The sequence below is a fragment of the Ochotona princeps genome, chromosome 11 (genome assembly GCF_030435755.1).
Source record: "Ochotona princeps isolate mOchPri1 chromosome 11, mOchPri1.hap1, whole genome shotgun sequence".
NCBI classification, from domain to species: Eukaryota; Metazoa; Chordata; class Mammalia; order Lagomorpha; family Ochotonidae; genus Ochotona; species Ochotona princeps.
The window spans coordinates 19,999,211-20,017,932 of record NC_080842.1 but is presented as its reverse complement, the minus strand read 5'-3'; the positions used below and the strand labels follow the sequence as shown (position 1 = coordinate 20,017,932).

The 18,722-nt window shown below is 45.2% G+C and overlaps 1 protein-coding gene across 5 annotated transcripts in view; it reads left to right on the top strand.

Annotated features, from left to right (window-relative positions):
* Positions 1-18,722, top strand: part of MTUS1 (microtubule associated scaffold protein 1) — a 152,055-nt gene that overhangs the window by 114,901 nt on the left and 18,432 nt on the right. For 4 of the 5 annotated variants that reach the window (XR_009246265.1, XR_009246266.1, XM_004597821.4 and 1 more), the window contains 2 exons: positions 673-887; positions 10,288-10,354. Coding sequence is in view for 3 of the 5 variants with exons in the window: in XM_004597821.4 (XP_004597878.2) it covers positions 673-887; positions 10,288-10,354 (282 nt within the window). In the remaining 2 variants the exon portion in view is untranslated. Of the gene's footprint in view, positions 1-672; positions 888-9,140; positions 9,274-10,287; positions 10,355-18,722 lie in introns of those variants that run through there. The other variant, XM_036496863.2, reaches the window with a different exon arrangement.

Genomic DNA, 18,722 nt, shown 5'->3' with positions numbered 1-18,722 from the left:
TTAGATGGATTTAGGGTATTAGCATTTGCTTTTTCAAAATATTGAAGTCATTAGTACTCTTGAGGGAAGCTTGTGTTTGACAGAAAATGAAAGAGTATAGACAAAGAGGGGCAGTATGTGTAACAATGGACTTAGAGATGAGGGGACAACGTGGGTGGGATTTCAGTGCTCATGCTGGTCTGTGGTCAGAAATGTGTTGTATGCAGTCTAGTCTTTGAAATGTTCAGGGGGCCAGCAGGAAGCCCACTAAGGGTACAGGGGAGGGAAAGGCATTTAACATCGGATTGCATGCATGCTCTCTGTCAGCCTACACAGTGGGAACAGCCAGGTTGTTGGTCACAGTCCGCTTTCTCTACCAAGTTAACTTGAGAAGTTCAAAGCTATAAATTGACATCACTTTGCACATGTTTCCCATTTCTGGGTTGCTAAGTCCGTCTGCTTCATGTTCATGATTCTCAGCTCCACATCCTTTTCAAGTCAGAACTAAAGCTGCGGTCCATGGATGGATTCCAAGCATACAGGTCTTTCATTAATTCCTGTCCTCATCCAGATGTGATCCGTATGTAAACATGACATGACTTAAATGGGTTTCTTCAGTTTCAGAACCCATGCGGTAGTGAGGATAAAAATTAACATAGCCTATCTTGGTGCCTATTTTGATTCTTCTTGCAGTTGAAAAGAGCAGGCAGAAAAACTCCCGGAGTTTATGCATCCAGACGCAGACATCTCCAGATGTGCTTTCCTCTGAAAGAACACTCGAATTGGCACAGTATAAAACAAAATGCGAAAACCAGAGTGGATTGATCCTGCAGCTCAGGCAGCTTCTGTCCCGAGGCAATGTCAAGTTGGAAGCCCTGACGGTTGTGATCCAGCACTTCCTGTCTGAGGTAAGGCCCTGCACCTTCTCATTATCTCTTGCTTAGTTGAGGGGTAGGGAGACCTGGGAGGAGGGGTGGGACCGTGGCCTCACTGTTGTGAACATTTTCAAGTCATTGAGAAGATCAGGTATATTCATCCAGTTAACATTTGTCAACTCTATACTGGAGTTGGTCGCTAGAAACATTTACTTCATGAAGCTAGTGTTACTATGTGGGGAGGTGTTGCAACTGAGGATTCAGCTAATCACAGATGGGAAATTTTTGAAGAGTGGGCATTTAGCCACGAAAATGGCCTGTGTCCCATATGAGAGCATGTGCATTTTATGTCTGGATCTGACTCTGGCTCCCTGATCCCACGTTCCTGTTAACGCGGACTCTGGGAAGCAGCTACAATGACTCAGGAGATTGGATTCTGCCCTCTGCATGGGAAACCCGGATTGATCCCATGGCTCCCGGCTTGCAGGCCGTTAGGGGTACTTGGGGCAATGAACCAGTGATCAGGAGTTCTTTTTGCCTGCCTGTCTCTGCTCTTCTCTCTGGCTCTCAAATGAATACAGTGAACTTGTGGTGGGTGGGGGGCAGGAACCAAACTGCACCTGTAGTCAGTTTTGTCATTCTCTGAATTCAGTACAGCAATTGTTGACATAGAATTCATATTATACCAGGTATTGCATGTAATCATCAGATGTCATTGCATGTGAGAGCCTGGAGTGTCCTCAGATCTTGGTGTTTGCAGGTGTCCTGGGTCCTGCCGTCCTGCACCCTGAGGGACAGCTCTACTTGCTTTTCTCCCCTGTGTCTCTTGATTGGATGCCAGCACCAAAAAGATAATTGGCTATTGTGCTTCTCTAAACTTCCAACCTATGTTTGCATTAACATATTTTTTCCACTTGAATTTTTATCTAAGTATATGTTGCTGTCCGTGTAACATTCAATTTAGGACTTTGAAAAATGAGGTTGATTGTATTTATGACTCGTCGGACACTTCAGTGCTAACTCCAGAATGTTCTCTGGAGATGATTCAGAATTTGCATCCATTCCTCAAGTTGTCATTGGCGCAACAAAACCAAAACACAATCTGGTGGTTTCCCCAGCTTTCCCTGGTCGTTCCCACAGATGTTAATTCAAGAACTAGTTAAAATTCATTGAGAAAAATAAGTGTTCATGAGCATATGCCACTGACATAGTGACAAAAACTGTGTTGTCTTGGGAAATCTGCTTTGAGACTATAACCGGAGTGCCTCAGATTTTATTTTATTTTTTTTACTTTATTTGTGAGACAGAACTCCCAGTCATTGATTCACTTCCCAGACGTCCTGAACAGCTCAGGCTGGTCAGGGGCTGAAGCTGGGAGCAGGGAGCCCAGTCCTGCTGTCCCACATGGGGGGTGGGTGGGGACAGGAATCCAGTTATGTAAGCCATGGCCCCTGCCTCCCATGGTCTGCGGCCGGATTGCTGAAGTCAAAAGCCCTGGCCAGGAATCAAACCCAGGCTCTGGGAGGATGGGGGTTGTCATAAGCATTAGGTTAAATATCTTCTTCTTGAAAGTTTTTAAAGTGCAGTTTATAAGATAGCATACATGGCATCTGGAGGAGGAAAACCTTGTTCTTTAGTTCAGTTCAGCAAATGTATGACTGCATACTGAGGCCACTGCAGCACAGCTGCTTATTTAGGGAGGGCAGACAGAAGTAACCAAGTCTTGGGTCTGTGACTTTGGGGGACTAACAGACTGGAGATTGTCCATTCATGTGTGATGGATGGACGAATGGGGTGTGTGTGTGTGTGAGAGAGTGAGTGTCACAGAGAGTAAGCGAATGAAAATTGGAGGGTAAAATGGATATAGTTGTTGGGTACTGTTTCTCTTTAATAGGTGAAAAAGAAGCTCTAGAGTTGGTTTATGGAAGCATGTAAGCTAAATTAGAAACCACGTAATGTGGTGAACAGTTAGGTTTCTTAGAGATTGATCAACTCCTGTTTTATTGTCTGCAGACTCGCGGCCCCATCTTTAGTGATCTTCCGTTCCTGCTGGAATCAGTCACGGAGCCCCATGAACTCTCAGCCCCAGTGATTTTCCCTTCCAGCCTGTCTTTGCCATCTCTACTAGTACCATCTTCTTTCAGCCCCTGGTTACCTGCCCACTAGATTGCTAAAGCTGCTGCTTAAGCCGCTGTAGGCTTACTCTCTGTTCTCTGTATCCCTCCCATGCCTTGCTAACAGCTCTGTTCTTACAAAGACTCTGCAACTGCTGATTCAGTCCTCTGTTGGTTTCCGCTGTCTGCAGCTGCACTGTCCAGTACAGTAGCCACTAGTTTATGGCCCTTTTGCAAATTCAGATGCAATTAGGCTGAATTTAGGTGTATGGCAAGTGTAGAACACTTGAATCTGAAATACTTAACATCAAAAAGAAGTATAAAAGGTCTCAATATTTGCATTAAGTATATTAGTTGCTTTTTTAAATATTTATTTTTATTACAAAGTCAGATACATATATAGAGAGAGATGAGGAGAGACAGAAATATCTTCCGTCCGATGATTCACACCTTAAGTGACTGCAATGGCCAGTGCTACACCAATCCAAAGTTAGGAACCTGTAGCCTCCTCCGGGTCTCCCATGCAGGTGCAGGGTCCCAAGGCTTTGGGCCATCCTCAACTGCTTTCCCAGGCCACAAGCAGGAAGCGGATGGGAAGCAGGACTGCCAGGATTAGAACTGGTGCCCATATGGGATCCTGGCACGTTCAAGGTGAGGACTTTTAGCCACTAGTCCCCTGTGCTGGGCCCCTGGAGTTCTTTTTTAAGCTTTTAAAAATCTGACTACTGGGAAATTTAAGTTTACATTCATGACTTACATTATAAATTGAATATCCATAGCCTAAAAATGCAACATCTAAAATGTTCCAAAATCCCAAACCTCTTCAGCATGAGCATGAGGGTACAGTAGGAAAGACCACACATGCAAATTTGTTACATGTGCAAACATACTGAAATTCCTGCTTAAATCACCTTTAGGTTAGGTGCAAAAGGTATGTTTGAAACTTACATGAATTTTCTTGTTTAGAATTGAGTTTCAAAGATCCCAAATCTGGAAAAAATGTAAAAGCCCAGAACTCCTCTGCTTCCAGCAGTGGATGCGCTGTCTCGTGTTCATCTTTGCAATGGTTTGTAACTGGAATCATCAGGGTCTCTGAATCATCGCCAACTGCTCTTCGTAGTGTTTCTCTGAGTCCCAGGTGCTCACTTGTATGTTTGGGAGAAGGAGGAGAAGAATTTGTTGTTGATTGAATACTAGGAACTCTTATTTATCCCAGTAAATCCTCACCAAAACCACAGTGAATTGGAGTTCACCAATGCAAACATTGAAGCAGACTGTCACTAAGTGACTTGGCCACTAGCAAGTGCAGGACCAGGACTTAACCCCAGGACACTGTGAACTTGGTTTCCCATGAAGCTTCTATAGTGTTTATTCTTTGTTCAAATACTGTGACTGGGCTTCTGGCTTTCCCTCTACAGCCAGAGCGTTCAGATGTCTGAGTGCAGGATCGCATCACTGCCTGCACAACCAAGGAAAAAGGCTAACTAAAGCTGTCAGCCTTTCTGTGCCCCTCAAGAGCAGAGACCCAGAAACAGCATCTGGATGAAAGCCTGAGGGCTGTTCTTCATACAGTGTCCCATTACTCTCTGAGTGCTCCTGAGGCACAAGCATTGCTTGCTACATGCAGTCCCCGTGCCCAACTTTCCCCCCGTAGCACCTGACCCCTCCACTTAAGCCAAATGCTTTGTCAGGTACTCAGTGGAGAAGGTGTAGATCCAACACTAGCGGAAAAAATTCTTCAGGTTGGATGTACCAAGAGATGGTGTGTTAGTCAACATTGTGGCAAACCCAGAGTGAATTTCAGGGATATTGTCACTGCATGTGAATGTTGCCTTACACCTAAATTTAGATCCTAATTCATATGTAACTGTGGCCCACTGACTAGAGCTCAAAAACTCCCTCTTTAATGAAGACCTTCCTGAACCTTCCAGCTCCAAGTTCTGTCCACCTTCTGATTCCCAGGTTGATTACTCTGATACTTTCATTCTCTTCTCTGTGTTGTAGGTGTCCATTTAGCTCCTGCTTCTTAGGTTAGGGGGCTCTGTGAGAGCAGGATCTGCAGCGGGTTCTTCCAATGCCACCACAGCACACCTGCAGGAACAAGTGACTGGAGAGGGTGGACTCCCCATGTAAAATGAACATAAAACCTTGTATAAATGTTCTTTGTTCTTCCTGTCTCTATTTTATAATCAGCAAATATTTAGTGATTGCCTAATATGTACAGGATACTAATGTGAAACAGTTGGAAAGGAAACGTAACCAGGGGAAGAGTTAAGCATTAAATTCCTTTAACTCTTTAGGACTCCCATAGGTATTATAAAAGTATGTATATACACAGACACATTGCATGTTGTGTGTGTGAGTGTATGATTTATTGTTGGGAATGCAGAGTTACAGAAAGAGGGAGAGATCTTCCATCTGCTGGTTCACTCTCTGAATGCCTATTTCGGTCAGGGCTGGGCTAGGTCAAAGCAAGGAACTAAGAATGTCATCCAGGTCTCCCACATGGATACAAGAGTCCAAGCACTTGAACCATGATCTGCTTTTGTAGACACATTAACAGGGAGTTGGATCAAAAGTGAAGCAGTTGGACCCAGCACAGTATAATGCCTAGCAGCTAAAGTCCTTGCCTTGAACGTGCCAGGATCCCATGTGGATGCCAGTTCTAATCCCAGCAGCTCCACATCCCATCCAGCTCCCTGCTTGTGGTCTGGGAAAGCAGTTGAGGACGGCCCAAAGCCTTGGGACCCTGCACCTGCGTGAGAGACCTGGAGGAGGCTACAGGTTTCTGGCTTTGGATTGGTGTAGCTCTGGCCATTGCGGCTCACTTGGGGAGTGAACCATTGGATGGAAGATCTTCCTCCCTCCCTCCCTCTCTCTCTCTCTCTCTCTCTCTCTCTCTCTCTCTCTCTCTCTCTCTCCCTCTCCCTCCCTCCCTCCCTCTTATCTCCCCCCCTCCTCTCTGTATATCTGACTTTCCAATAAAAATAAATAAATCTTAAAAAATAAAAGTAGTCAGGATCCAAACTGGTGCTCATATAAGATGCTGGCATTGCAGGCAGCTGTTTAACCCACTGTGCCTTAATGTCAGCTCTGAATACATACATTATTATATATGTGTGTGTGTGTGTGTGTGTATGTGTATGTAAGTACACACATATATAGATATGTAAATGCGTGAGTGTATATTTTAAGATTTGTTTATTTTTATTGGAAATGCAGATGTTTACAGAAAGAAAAAGATCTTCCATCCATTGGTTCACTCACCAAGTGAAACCGGAGCTGAGCCGACCTAAAGCCAGGAGCCAGGAGTCTCCTCTGGGTCTCCCACGTGGGTTCAGGGACCCAGGACTTTGAGCCATCCTCAGCTGTTTTCCCAGGCCACAAGCAGGTTGCTAGATGGGAAGTAGAGCCGCCAAGACATGAACATGTGCCCATATGGGATCCTGGTACATGCAAGGTGGGGATTTTAGCCACTAAGCTACCACACTGGGCCCATGAACATATCTTTCTTGTCAAAAATTTCCAAATGGTTTTGAATTATTAGATTATAGGGAAAATATGACTATATAAGGGATTCTGGAATGATCACTTATCCTTTTGTTGCAAGTGTATTTAATGGCTGCAGCCTTTCCACTTTGGTCACCTCTTTCATTACATAGCAGAAGATCTAATGAATGTCTGAAACATCTAGACATTGACTTCACACTTGCTGTTTAGGGACATGTTAATGTTAGTCTTAGTTTGTTCTAACTCTTGATTGGTGCTGCCGCAGTCAGTTCTCTGCCCACAAAGCCAAAGTGAACAGCGGTGTCAGTGGTGGTGGTCCCTGTGCCTACACAAAAGGCCAACAGGTGGATGTCCAAACAGGACCCAGATCACTGCCTCCCATCCTCCCACGCATCCTTCTGAGTCCTCCAGATTTTTCTTTTCTTTTCTTTTCTTTCCTTTTTCCTTCCTTCCTTCCTTCCTTTTTTGCAAGTGGAATATAATCCTATCTTGCACCTAAACAAAGGTGAATTTTAAATTCCAGTAGGCATTTACTGAAAGCAAAATTGTCTCAGAACAACAGCTACAACAAAAGCAGCCACACTGAAAAATGCACACCGTAGGTGGCTAGGCAGGAGAGCAGGCGTGGCACACATCTGAGCCGAGTGACAGGGTTCTCTACTGCACCTTCCCTGTCCTGATGATGCTCTGCAGTAGCTAGGAAACTCCAGGCATGCTGATGGGATGACAGCCAGCCAGTAAGTGCCCTCATCCCAGGGACTTCTAATTAAATTATGGTGAATCCAATTTCCCTGGAGCAGTTCATATATTTAATGCATGAGCATTAATGCATCTTTCTATCCAGAATCCCACCTCTGTGCTTTCATATTGTGAGGGCTTCTGCATGTTACAGTACAAAGAGAATCAAATGAACATGATATCTATAAAGAGTGTCTTCTAGGATAGAAACACTGAGCCAGGGTAAGCTGAATGAAAAGAACCAGTGAATCAGTGTCTAGGTGATCATCTGTAAGTAAATGCTAAGTATATTGGAAGGGCAGGGTACCAGGGACAGTTGATAGAAGCTTGCACTTAGTGTGTGTATTATGTGTATGTGTTGGGCATTTCTCCTAAGGATCATATTTTTGAAGAACTCTCTTATAAACGGCACATTTGTCCTATTTTTTTAAAAAATTTAGAGATTTTATTTATTTGAAAGTCAGAAGAGGAGAAATAGCGAGAGAGAGAGAGAGATGGACAGACAGACCTTCCATCTGCTGGTTCATTCCCTAAGCGGCCTAAGCAGCTAGAGCTGGGCTTGCCTGAAGCCAGAAGCTTCTTCTGGGTCTCCCACATGGGTCCAGGAGCCCAGTTCTTGGGTCCTCCCCTGCTACTTTCCCAGGTACATTAGCAAGGAGTTACATTGGGAGTGAAGCAACCAGAACATGAACTGGTACCTTTATGAAATGCTGGCACCGCAGGCAGAAGCTTAGCTTACTGTGCCATGGAGCCAGCCCTGGGAAGGGAACTTTAAGCAAGTTCACTGTTGGGTTTCAGTGTCAAATGCAGGTGTCTAAAAAACCATTTCCTGGTTTCCTTGTCACTTTAGCAATGCAGTCGGCCAATACTTACTTGAACTAGATGACCAAACTTTTGACTTACTTTTATGAGATTAAGAAAATTATGCTATATTTGTACTTTTTTCCCCATACAAGCTGATTTTCCCCCAAAATTCTAATTTTACTTGAAAAAACCAATTACCCAAGTTTGTTGTACACCCATTAATTTTTAAAAGTTAAACTGATTATGATTTCAGAACATGGTGAGACTATGAATTTAAATACCAAGCTTTTAGGGATAGCATGGAGGCCAAAATCTACTCCATGGAAAAAAGTATTTGTTGAATTCCAGTCATGGTTAAGAGTCCACAGAACAGTGCTAATATTTAGAATTAACTTCGTTGGCTTAGTGAAACAAGTATGAAGTGAAAGTTGTAAAATATACAAGGTTCTGTAAAGTGTGTCTGGAAAATGGAATTTAAAAGCCTTTTTTTTTTATGGGTGCAACACATTTTGAGATTCAGTGCATTTTTTTCATAATGTATCTTTTCCACAGACTTTTTAAAGAAAATCTCATATCACTTCAGAGTTTCAAAACCTCTGATGGGTAGTGTTGTAAGCATTCAAATTCAATTTGGAGGGAAATATCATTCATTTCACAAATGTCATTTAAAATTCTAATTCACAGCACACACCCCCTTTCACTGCCCTTCACATAGTTCATAACCTCATTTAGTCTATGGGTTTTAAAGAGCAAGTTTCCCTTTTCTATTAGTAAGCATGATCATCCACTGACCTCAATTAGAGAGCAGAGTAAAAAGGCTCACAAATCTAAAAATAACGCCATTATCCATGCCGAGAGGGTCCCGTTTTTCTTCCCACCATACCAGCTGATACTTAAGTAAGTGGCCATCGATCAGGCTAATGTCTGGCTCTCATTTTTCATAAATGAAGGTCTGTGGCTTTAAGTAATCACAGGCTGCCTGTGCCAAAGGCAGAAGCTGCAGTCTCAGCTTCTGTAGGGAGAGCCGAGTCTGAGGCTTACGGTAACCTGCAGGACGGGCAGGGCGGCTGCCCAGGGCCAATGGCGCGCCTCCTGGTAAAGCTTTGAATGTCGACAGAGCCACTGGTGGGTGGTGCAGCCACCTGTGCACTTCTTGGACGGTGCAGGGGGTGGGGGGAGTTGGAGACAGAAGCTGGAAAATGGGCTGCTCCGGCAGCAAAATGTGCCTGTATTCTCCATGTGCCGCAACCAGGGTAATGAGTATTTGCTTCTAAGTGCTTTGCGGGAAGGATATTCAGGTTGTCTGGAATCAGTGGGGGTGGGGGGCGGGAGGCACCGGGAGTGACAAGCGACTTATGCCCGCAAAGGCTGAGTCTCTTGATTTCCGGGCTACTCAGATCACGATGGGCTGGGGGATCGGAGCCGGGTGATCCTGGCCAGGGCATTTCAAACAGCTTTGAAATCCTGCTTTTCCTTCACTCTCTTTCGGGTGCTAGCAAATCCATCTTTTAGGGAGCTGACTCCAATGATCGTGTCGGTGGGTGATTGCTGTGAGTTGTGGTTCCCTTGAACATGATTCTTGATGTCAGGGTTGATCCTGGCTGTTCAGATTCTGAGACGGCTGCCTGATTTCCTTTAGCTTGCTGCTCTAACATGTTGTTGCAATTCTGGCTGATCCAAAACAATCCTTAGAAAACAACATGTGGTAAATAGAATTCATTTACTTTTGTCTTTGAAGATCAACACCTGCCCCCCCCTCCCCCCCACCCGCCGCTGCCACGTTGGAACAAACTTTGTCTTTCCCTTAGAAGTAAAGGACTGGCCTTAAAAATCAAGCGTTATTATGAGCAAATATGAGACGAAGCATGCATGTCTAAGTGCCTATGTTTAGAACATTAAATATTTATCTTAAACTGATTAGGCCTTTATTGCCTTGGGAGGAGGGGGAGCCTGCATTCCGTCTTCTGAACAGTGTGCTCGATTTGCAAGGTCTGTGCAGGAGTAGTGGCTTCAAGTAATTATCTTTAGATGAGCTATTCCCTTTCTCCAATGAAACTTTCAGTAGGACATGAGACCAGACTTTTTGAGACATGAGTTTCCTTAACAACCCAGGGATGGCTGTGTTTTTTAACAACACAGTTAGCCTGTGTGATTCAGGTTTTGGCTTCTCCATTGTGGGCCTTGCTTTCCTGCTGATAACAAACGTGTACCTGGCTGAAAGGAGCCCTGTTGAAAACAGGCAGTAACCCGATGTGTGTTTTCCGCAGCGAGAGGAAGCCCTGAAACAACACAAAACCCTATCCCAAGAACTCGTGAACCTCCGGGGAGAACTCGGTAAGCGTTTTGTGTTCTGTTTCTTGGGGCGGGGTGGGTGGGGTGAACTGAAGGTTGGTTCCTCAGTCTGCAGGGCAGCCGGAGGTGTGGGCTGGCGGCTGCAAGCTCCCAGGCTCCCGCCCCGTGGTTTCAGCACATACACTCACTTCAGCCTTGGCCGCTTGACCTCAAGTTCACAGAATTCGTGGCCCTGATCTCAGCTCAGCCAAGAGGTTCTGATGATGAAAACATTAGTCTTCCCAACAAGAGGGATGGAAAGTTTTTTGTCAATGGCCTCGGTTCCAGTTAAAAATTCGCACCATATGTGTGTGTGTGTGTGTGTGTGTGTGTGTGTGTGTGTGTATGTGTGTGTTTCTGAACCACTTACTGAAGAGTGCTAAGAAAGTGCCCTGTCTGCTACCAGTGACTATGGGACACTTCCAAGGGCTGCCTTGTGAGCGGTGACCATGCAGCCCAAGAAATCATCTAGGCTAATGGTGAAGTTAAGACGGGTCTGATGGCAGATAAGGGCCCAGATCCCCAGGGGGCCTTGTGACTGTGGCCGTCACTCCAACAGTGCTGCCAGTGTAGTTGGTATGTCTCCTTGGAAGGGTTCAAGGTCTCTGGATCAAAGCCACTAGTGCCTTTTGTATCTCAACTGTTGTGTTGGTGGGAACTGGCTGTCCCCAGCTCCTCTATCTGACCCAGGCTCCTCTGCCTGGGAATTGACTTCAGCCATATGCGGGGTTGTTGGTCAAAGGCTGCCTTCCTCACTGGTCGCTGAGGAGGCTGCATGGGAAGTGGGTGTGTGTGTAAGCCTTGCACAAGTGCCAGTCAGGAAACTAACTTGTGTTCATCCCCTTCTAGAAACTACTCTTTTTTCTTTGAACAAAGAGTGTTTCAACCTTGCCCATTTGATTTGCTGCACCTGAGCGCCATGCCCAAGGTGAAAGGCAAAGGGCAGGGAGTAAACGAGAGGGCAGGACTTCTTGCTTTTTGCCTCCCAGAGACCAAACCCCTGGCTGGCCAGCCAAAGGGTATGCCCTGACCAGATGCCAGGCCGTAGAAATGAAGACCCCTTCATGGGCAAATAATTTGAAGGCAGACAAAAACCCAAAGACTTGTGAAATCTAGGCAGACAGTTCAAGGAGACCACAACTAAAAGAGCCCAGCTCTTGGAGCCTTTGAAAGCTTTATGCCCTGACACTTGACTGCCTGTGGCCTTTGGATGACCCAGAGAACTAACTTGGTTTGCATTGTGCTATGCCTCCAGCAATGCAGTGGGTGTGCAGCTGGCATATCCGGACACAGATCCTTCTCTGTGCCTCGGAGTCCGTTATGGTCCCCTGGAGATGGAGACAGCCTTCCTGCTGTTTCACATTTCAGCTCCTCACGCAGAACAAACCCAAGTGGGGCTGCAACACTGTGCTCATTCACCAGGTGTGAATGGGGGATCCTCCTGTCACCTTTAGGTGGATTACACTAATAAGGGATCACAGTTTGGGCCCAGTCATCCGGCACATCCAGTTGGTCACATAGGGTGTCAGGGGAAAGTGTAGCGGTCTGTATCCACTCTCACCTTTCCATCTGTGATAGGAGGACCTGCCTTGGTGTGCTTTATCTGAGGCTGTCAGCATGCCAGGAGTGTGTGCGGCCTGGCCTGACCCCTCCAGCCCCCAGAACCTGGCTGTCAGGGAATGCATTTTGGAGAGGGAGTGTGGCTTGGTTTTTCAGGGACGAGAAGAGAAATGCTCCAATGCTTCAGATGAAATAATCTGGGAAGAATGTTCTCACTACCGCCAGTTGGGCTATTCATGTTAGCACGAGCCAAGATGGAAAAAGACAGGCTTACACAGGAACATGTGAAATTTAGTTTTAAAGTTTGAGGCAGTCAGACGAAGTGGTTAGCGTGGGGTTGTCACGGTGTCTGACTTCAGACCCTGGAGAGCTGGGGACCTGCAGGAAATTACGTTGCATGTCTTCCATCTCATTTTTGTTCTGTGTAGCAGCAGGAGTAGCAGTCTGCCCCCCAGGTGGCTCTGAGGATCACACATGGGGCCCGTGTGAAGCAGCTAGCACAGAGTATTAAGTGTTGCAGGCAGCGCAGGTGGCTGGAAGAGTTGCCACCAGCAGCAGCATCAGAACATCCCAGACTGTGGGCAGTCATGATGTCACCTCCTGGCGTGTAAGTTTTCTTTACCTTCCTGGTGAAGACAAGGTTCCCCAACTAAAAATGGCTGAGAATTAGGGACAAGTCATCAAACCAGAAGCACCAAAGCCCAAGTAGAGCCTGTGCTTTTGACCTTTAGAATCTAATCACCTCCAACTGCAGCCGCCATTGACTGCTTCTCCATTGGCTCATTTCTCCCCTGACACTTGTCCTCTGCTGCTGGATAGGGACGACCTGGCTGGGCTGCATCCTGCCCGGTTGGTTCTGCTAGCTGAGCCATGCCTGCTGCCTTCCCTGGCTCACATTTGCATTGTCAAAACTCTTCATCAAAATCTTGGGCAGCTGCTTTGACAAAACCATGAAGTCCCCTTCTCCAGTGATCCCCTGATGACTTCCTGTGGATGTATTTGCTGTGTCTGTAATGTCATAGTAAAGTCTTGAACCACTGAGAGTTTTCCAGCTTTTTTAGGAACAACATGTGAAAAGTGAGTAGGAACGAGCCCATAGCTCTGCCACTCTGATGAAACCCTTTATAGTTGTATAATTCCTTGTTTTAGTTTATGTGTCTTCCACAACTTTGGCCTCTTCATTTCCTTTTTAACCAAGGTATAATTTACATATTGTGGCAAGCTTATAAGTTCATTGATTTTGGCAAGTGAACACACTGTTATAGCCTGTACCTTTATGACACCAGAACATTCTTTCATGCACTTTCCCATGAAAGTGGGATCTGGTTTTTGTCACCACAGGTTTTGTCTAATCTAGAATTCTGTATCAATGGAAATATTCAGGAAGTTTTCAAAAAGTTCATGGAAAGTGCATATTACAGAAAAAAATCTGCATAGGTTTTAAAATTTTTTTTTGCACCAAAAAAGATTCCTTCCAATTTCTTAACAAACTATTTTTTTAAAGACTTATTTTGATGGGGTTACAGAAAGAGAGCAAGACTTTCCATTCGCTGGTTTCACTCCCCAGATGACCACAATGGCCAGTTCCAAAGCCAGGAGCCTCATCAGACTATCCATGTGCGTGGCAGAGGCCCAAACACCTGGGCTGTCTGCTGCTTTTCCCAGGCCATCATTGCAAAGTTGGATCATGCATGGAGCGGCTGGGGCAAGAACTGGCAGCCATATTGGATGTCAGTGTGGCAGGTGTCAGGTTTGCATGCTACATCACAAAGTCTGCCCCCGTAAACTTCCGAAAGCCCCTTCAAGAGGCAGGAGCTTGGTGGTGGCTGCCGCCTTTCCCACAGCATGAAGTTTCTATGACTCACCCACATTGTTGTGCATATCCTGCAGTCTTATTAAGGTAGCAGTCTAAGCACATTTCCTTATTGCTTCATAGTCTGTTACGGTCCTGGTTCATGGCTCTGGGAGTGGACATAATAGTTTCACCCAACTTTAGGTAGAGTCATCGCTAGTTGTTTCTTATCTGTTCTCCATACCTCCTAAGCTCGCAGGTGTTTCCCCGGGTGAGGTACTCTTCCTTCCTAAGTGCTCCACCCCTCGCATGCTGAGCGCTCCTGCAGTGTGTCTGCATTCAGACCTGCTCCTCCAAGTCAGTGACACTGGTGTTCTCTGACCACACCAGCTAACTGATAGCATAGCCCTTTTTACCACTTTGCTCCACCTGCATACCAATTTGGCTCTCCAATGTCAGATCTGTGCCTTCTCAGCATTCTGGCTGCTCTTGCTGTGAGCGAATTCCCACACTTTCTCACCTGCAAGACAGCGCGAAGACAGCCCAGCACATCACCTTACCTGCAGCCCTGTTCCTCTCTGTGTGTTCCTAGGACCATCGTGTTCATAAATCTGACCCATATCCTCCACTAGACATTTTGAACAAACATAAATGATTTTATTTTGGCTTTGGAAATAAGTCCAGACACTCAAACCCACCTTTGGTGACTGAACCTTGGTGGAGTCCCACGAGGTATCTGGGTGCTCTCATTTCATCATAGTTTCTCCTCCTTCTAGACCCTCGCTCTGGATTCATTCAGACCTCTCCTGGATTTTCTGCAGATGTTGTCCTCTCTGCCAAAACTGTTTTCTAATTTCTTCACTATGCTTCTCTTTTTGCCTGTCAAATGCATTCTCATTTTCTTACTTTTTACGTTCCGAAAGATAGGGTCTTCAGTTGCTTTTCATCTAAATCTCACAAGTAAATTAATGGTGTAGTCTTTCCTGTCCTTCAGGACTCTTTGTACACACTGATGCAGTCATGTGTCTGCAGGCCTCTTGCTATCTAGAGCTACAGTCATTTCAAGGGCAAGGCCGGTATCACCTTTGTCTTTGTGGCTCTGCCATTTACAGCTGCTTAGACTCACTGAGTGAGTGATTTTTATGGCTGATTCTGGTAGGTTTGTAACAGTTGTTTTCTCTTAGTAACATGTAAATATTCAACTTTGAACAAATGTTTTTCTGCAATTTGTTTAAAAATAAAATTTCTGTTTTGACGTTGACTTTGATTCTCTTGGAAACATTTTGTTATGCCTGACAATTCCAGGTCATGAAAGTGGCAGCCTTTGAAAGAGATGACGCTTAACTTAATGGTCTATCTCCAAAGCAAACAGTTGACTCCTGAGGCGGGGGTAGATGTGTCAGTCTAACTTTTTAGAGTCACATTGAGAAAGAAGCAGGTGTAACAGACAGGATTGTGAACCCTTGGGATTCCTGTTTTCTTTGTTTTTTAAGATTTTTTTAATTTGAAAGAGTGGGGTTGGCAAGTTTGGGGTGCAGGGGCTAAGCAGAGGGGGACAGATGGAGAGAACAATTTATCAGTCGGTCGGTCTTCCCTCCACTGATTTACTCCCAGATGCCTGCAATGTGCTGGGCCAGGCTGAAACCGGCTCTGATCGAAGTGGCAAGGGCCCGAGTACTCAGCCCGTCCTCAGCTGCTTTCCCAGATGTGTTAGCAGGGAGCTTGATTGGAAACAGAGCCACGGGGACTCATCGGATTGTGCCCCAATTCCGGCCCTTCCTGTTGCTTTAATCCTTGGGATCGCTTTCTTTTTATCCATCTAAAATAATGAAAGCATTTTGTATTTTAGCATTATCTTTTAGCCATTTAGAATTAGTAGAGAATTCACGTCTTTTTCATACATTAGTCTTCATTGTTCATATTTTATGAAACAGTGGGGATCTTACCCTCAGTTCTCTCAAGATTTCTGGCATTTACATAATTATCATGTAAAGGATCGGCTGATCTTGCCCTTGGAGAGTAAAAGTTATGAGTTTAGCAGTAGCATTTACTGGTGCCTGTGCATTCGTAAGGTGCAATGATCTGTGCTTGGTCATTTCCATGTTATAAAAAGAAAAAGAAATTGAGACTCAGGTTAAGTAATTTTCCTGAGTTCAAAAAGCTAGAACACAAAGAGCTTGAACAAGACTCCAAGATGACCAGACTAACAAACTTGCTAACTAAGGACAGCTTGATGGAACTTTTTTAAATGCTAGAAAATCATTTGAAATAAATCATTTGAAAAATCATTTGCATTGATAGCTGGAATATTTTTCTTCAGATCAAGTTTAAGAATTGCAGTATTGTTAAAGTGTGTCTTATCTACTAAGAAAAAAAGTAACCTGCCAAAAATAGTATGTTGTTGAAGGCAGCACACACTATCTAAGCCACACTTAGCCAGTGCCCGTGAGCTTCAGACTGCCTCACACCCTGTGGAATGTGTTATTTCACTGTTCTGATTTTGTCTGGAGCTCTTGCTTGACAAGGATACATATTTAAAGTAATTTTAAAGCTGTGCATTTAAGTTACTTTTGAATTGCAGAATCCCGGAAGTGACTTTTTAAAAGTAGGCTGTAACACAAAAGGCCTATTAATATAATTAAAGCCAAGGTTTATTTTTTAAAAAAACACTAAGTTGATTCAATATGAAATTGATGATTCCCTGAAACTTGACCCGTCCTTATCTATGACTGTCCTAAATTTGGACTTTTCCTGGCTATATTGTTTAAGTAAAAAGCCATATTTTTCCTCTACAGAGGTGCAAAATATTACCAGTGGTGTCTGTGAAAACACGTTGAACAGTATTCCTTGTCCTATTTCTTGTCTTAATTCCAGAATCTCAACTTGTAATCGATTATTATTTCTAACTTAAGAACTTTTGACTAAAACAGTGGTTCCCAAACTTCACTGTGTGATAAGATAGAGTGAGCACGTGTATTCCCGGTTCTCATGCCCAGCGTTGTAATTCATTTGGCTTAGGGAGAAGCCAGGGACTCCACACCTGTAGTGATCATGCAGGTGATTCTGATGTGGATGTCTGCCAGAGTCCAGCTCCGGCCGAGGTTTGGAACTCGCGAAGGGTGCATGGATGAGGTGCAAAGAGAGGATAAAGAAAGAGACGGACCACTAGAATTCCATGATGATAGTGGACTCAGCAATCATGCCGTCCGCTTTGTTTATACAGAATCCGTCAAACTCTGGCTCAGACTTTTTATGTCATGATCAAGTGGGTGTTTCTAAGGATAATTCTGCCGTTTGTTTCACCTAAGGCAAGCTCAATCAGTAACACATTCCTCTTGGATCAGCTGAGGGAGGAATGTGTCCGGAGGCAGGACCCAAAGATCAAAGAAAGAGGGAAAGAATGGATTTCCTCTACCTTTGGAGAGTTAGCACCCTTGATTAGCATATGGTCATTTTTTTTAAAGATTTATTCATTTTATTACAGCCAGATATACACAGAGGAGGAGAGACAGAGAGGAAGATCTTCCGTCCGATGATTCACTCCCCAAGTGAGCCACAACGGGCCAGTGTGTGCCGATCCGAAGCCGGGAACCTGGAACCTCTTCCAGGTCTCCCACGCGGGTGCAGTGTCCCAATGCCTTGGGCCGTCCTCGACTGCCCTCCCAGGCCACAAGCAGGGAGCTGGATGGGAAGTGGAGCTGCCGGGATTAGAACCGGCACCCACATGGGATCCCAGGGCTTTCAAGGTGAGGACTTCAGCCGCTAGGCCACGCCGCCGGGCCCGATTAGCATAGGGTCAATGGGAGAGGAAAGGCTCTAAACAGGTTCCCACCACCTGGGGATGGAACACCCTTGGTTAGCATATTGCCAATGAAGACAGCTGTGACAGCAATTGGTAAAAACCTTATTGCTAAAAGCAATATCAGTTTCCAAGCTCGCATAGATACTATACGTTCGCAGGGGCAGACAATGCCCAGACAGATCACAGGAAACCCAGTAGGAAGGTCTGGTTTCCATGCAAAGGGAGGCAGAGCTGCATTCAGGTGATCTAGAGATATTCCTGCTGGAGCCCTGCTGCACAGCAGGAGGTTCCTTGCGGCCCTGCCAGCAATGGAACAATACTCTTTACACCTTCCTGTCTCCCACATCCATCACACGGACCCCAGCAGATGTCCCTGCGACCACAACGGTTATGAGGTTAGCTCTCCAGAATGTTGTTTCTTTCCTGTAAACTGTAAGCATCAAGTGGATGCAGGAAGAGTAACATCAAATAGCTGCAGCCAATCTGAGTCCATTCTTGTAGAGCAGCTTCCAAATGCTGCGCATACTTTTCAGCAAAAGTTTTGACCCCTGCACCCTAAAAAGGATCCATCAAGGAGGAGAGGTAAAACAGGAACTAACTAAAAATCATCTTTAAAAAAAAAAAAAGATTTTGCTTATTTTTATTTGAAAGGCAAAGTTATAGGGAGAAGGAGAGAGAGACCTTTTGTTCCTATTTCACTCCACAAGTGACCACGATGGCCACGATGGCCACGATGGCCACGATGGCCACGATGGCCTGGCCTGGTTTGAAGCCTGTAACCAGGAGCTTCATTTGGGTCTCCCGCATGAATGCAAGGGCCTAAGGATTTGAGCCATCCTCTTTGGCTTTCCCAGGCCATTGACACGAAGTTGAATTGAAAGTGCAGCAGCCAGGACTTGAACCCAGGTCCTTATGGCATGCTGGTGCTGCAAGTGGAGGCTAAGCTTAATAAACCACAACTATGGGTCCCTAAATCAGGTTTTTATTAGCGGTAAATATCTTACTTTGAGAGGTGATTTCTTTAAAATCTAGCTTTTTTTCTCAGGCCTGAGTCTTAGATCATGTCCATCATTCAACCCTGCTTTGTATCTGATTCATTTTTCTTCCTAAGTGTTTTCATTGTCCCGGGAATGTGAGCTGCTATGAGGAGGAGAACATCTGCTTTGCAGCCTGGCATGGGCCAGTGGATGACCTGGACACCAGCAGTGCCTTGGCAC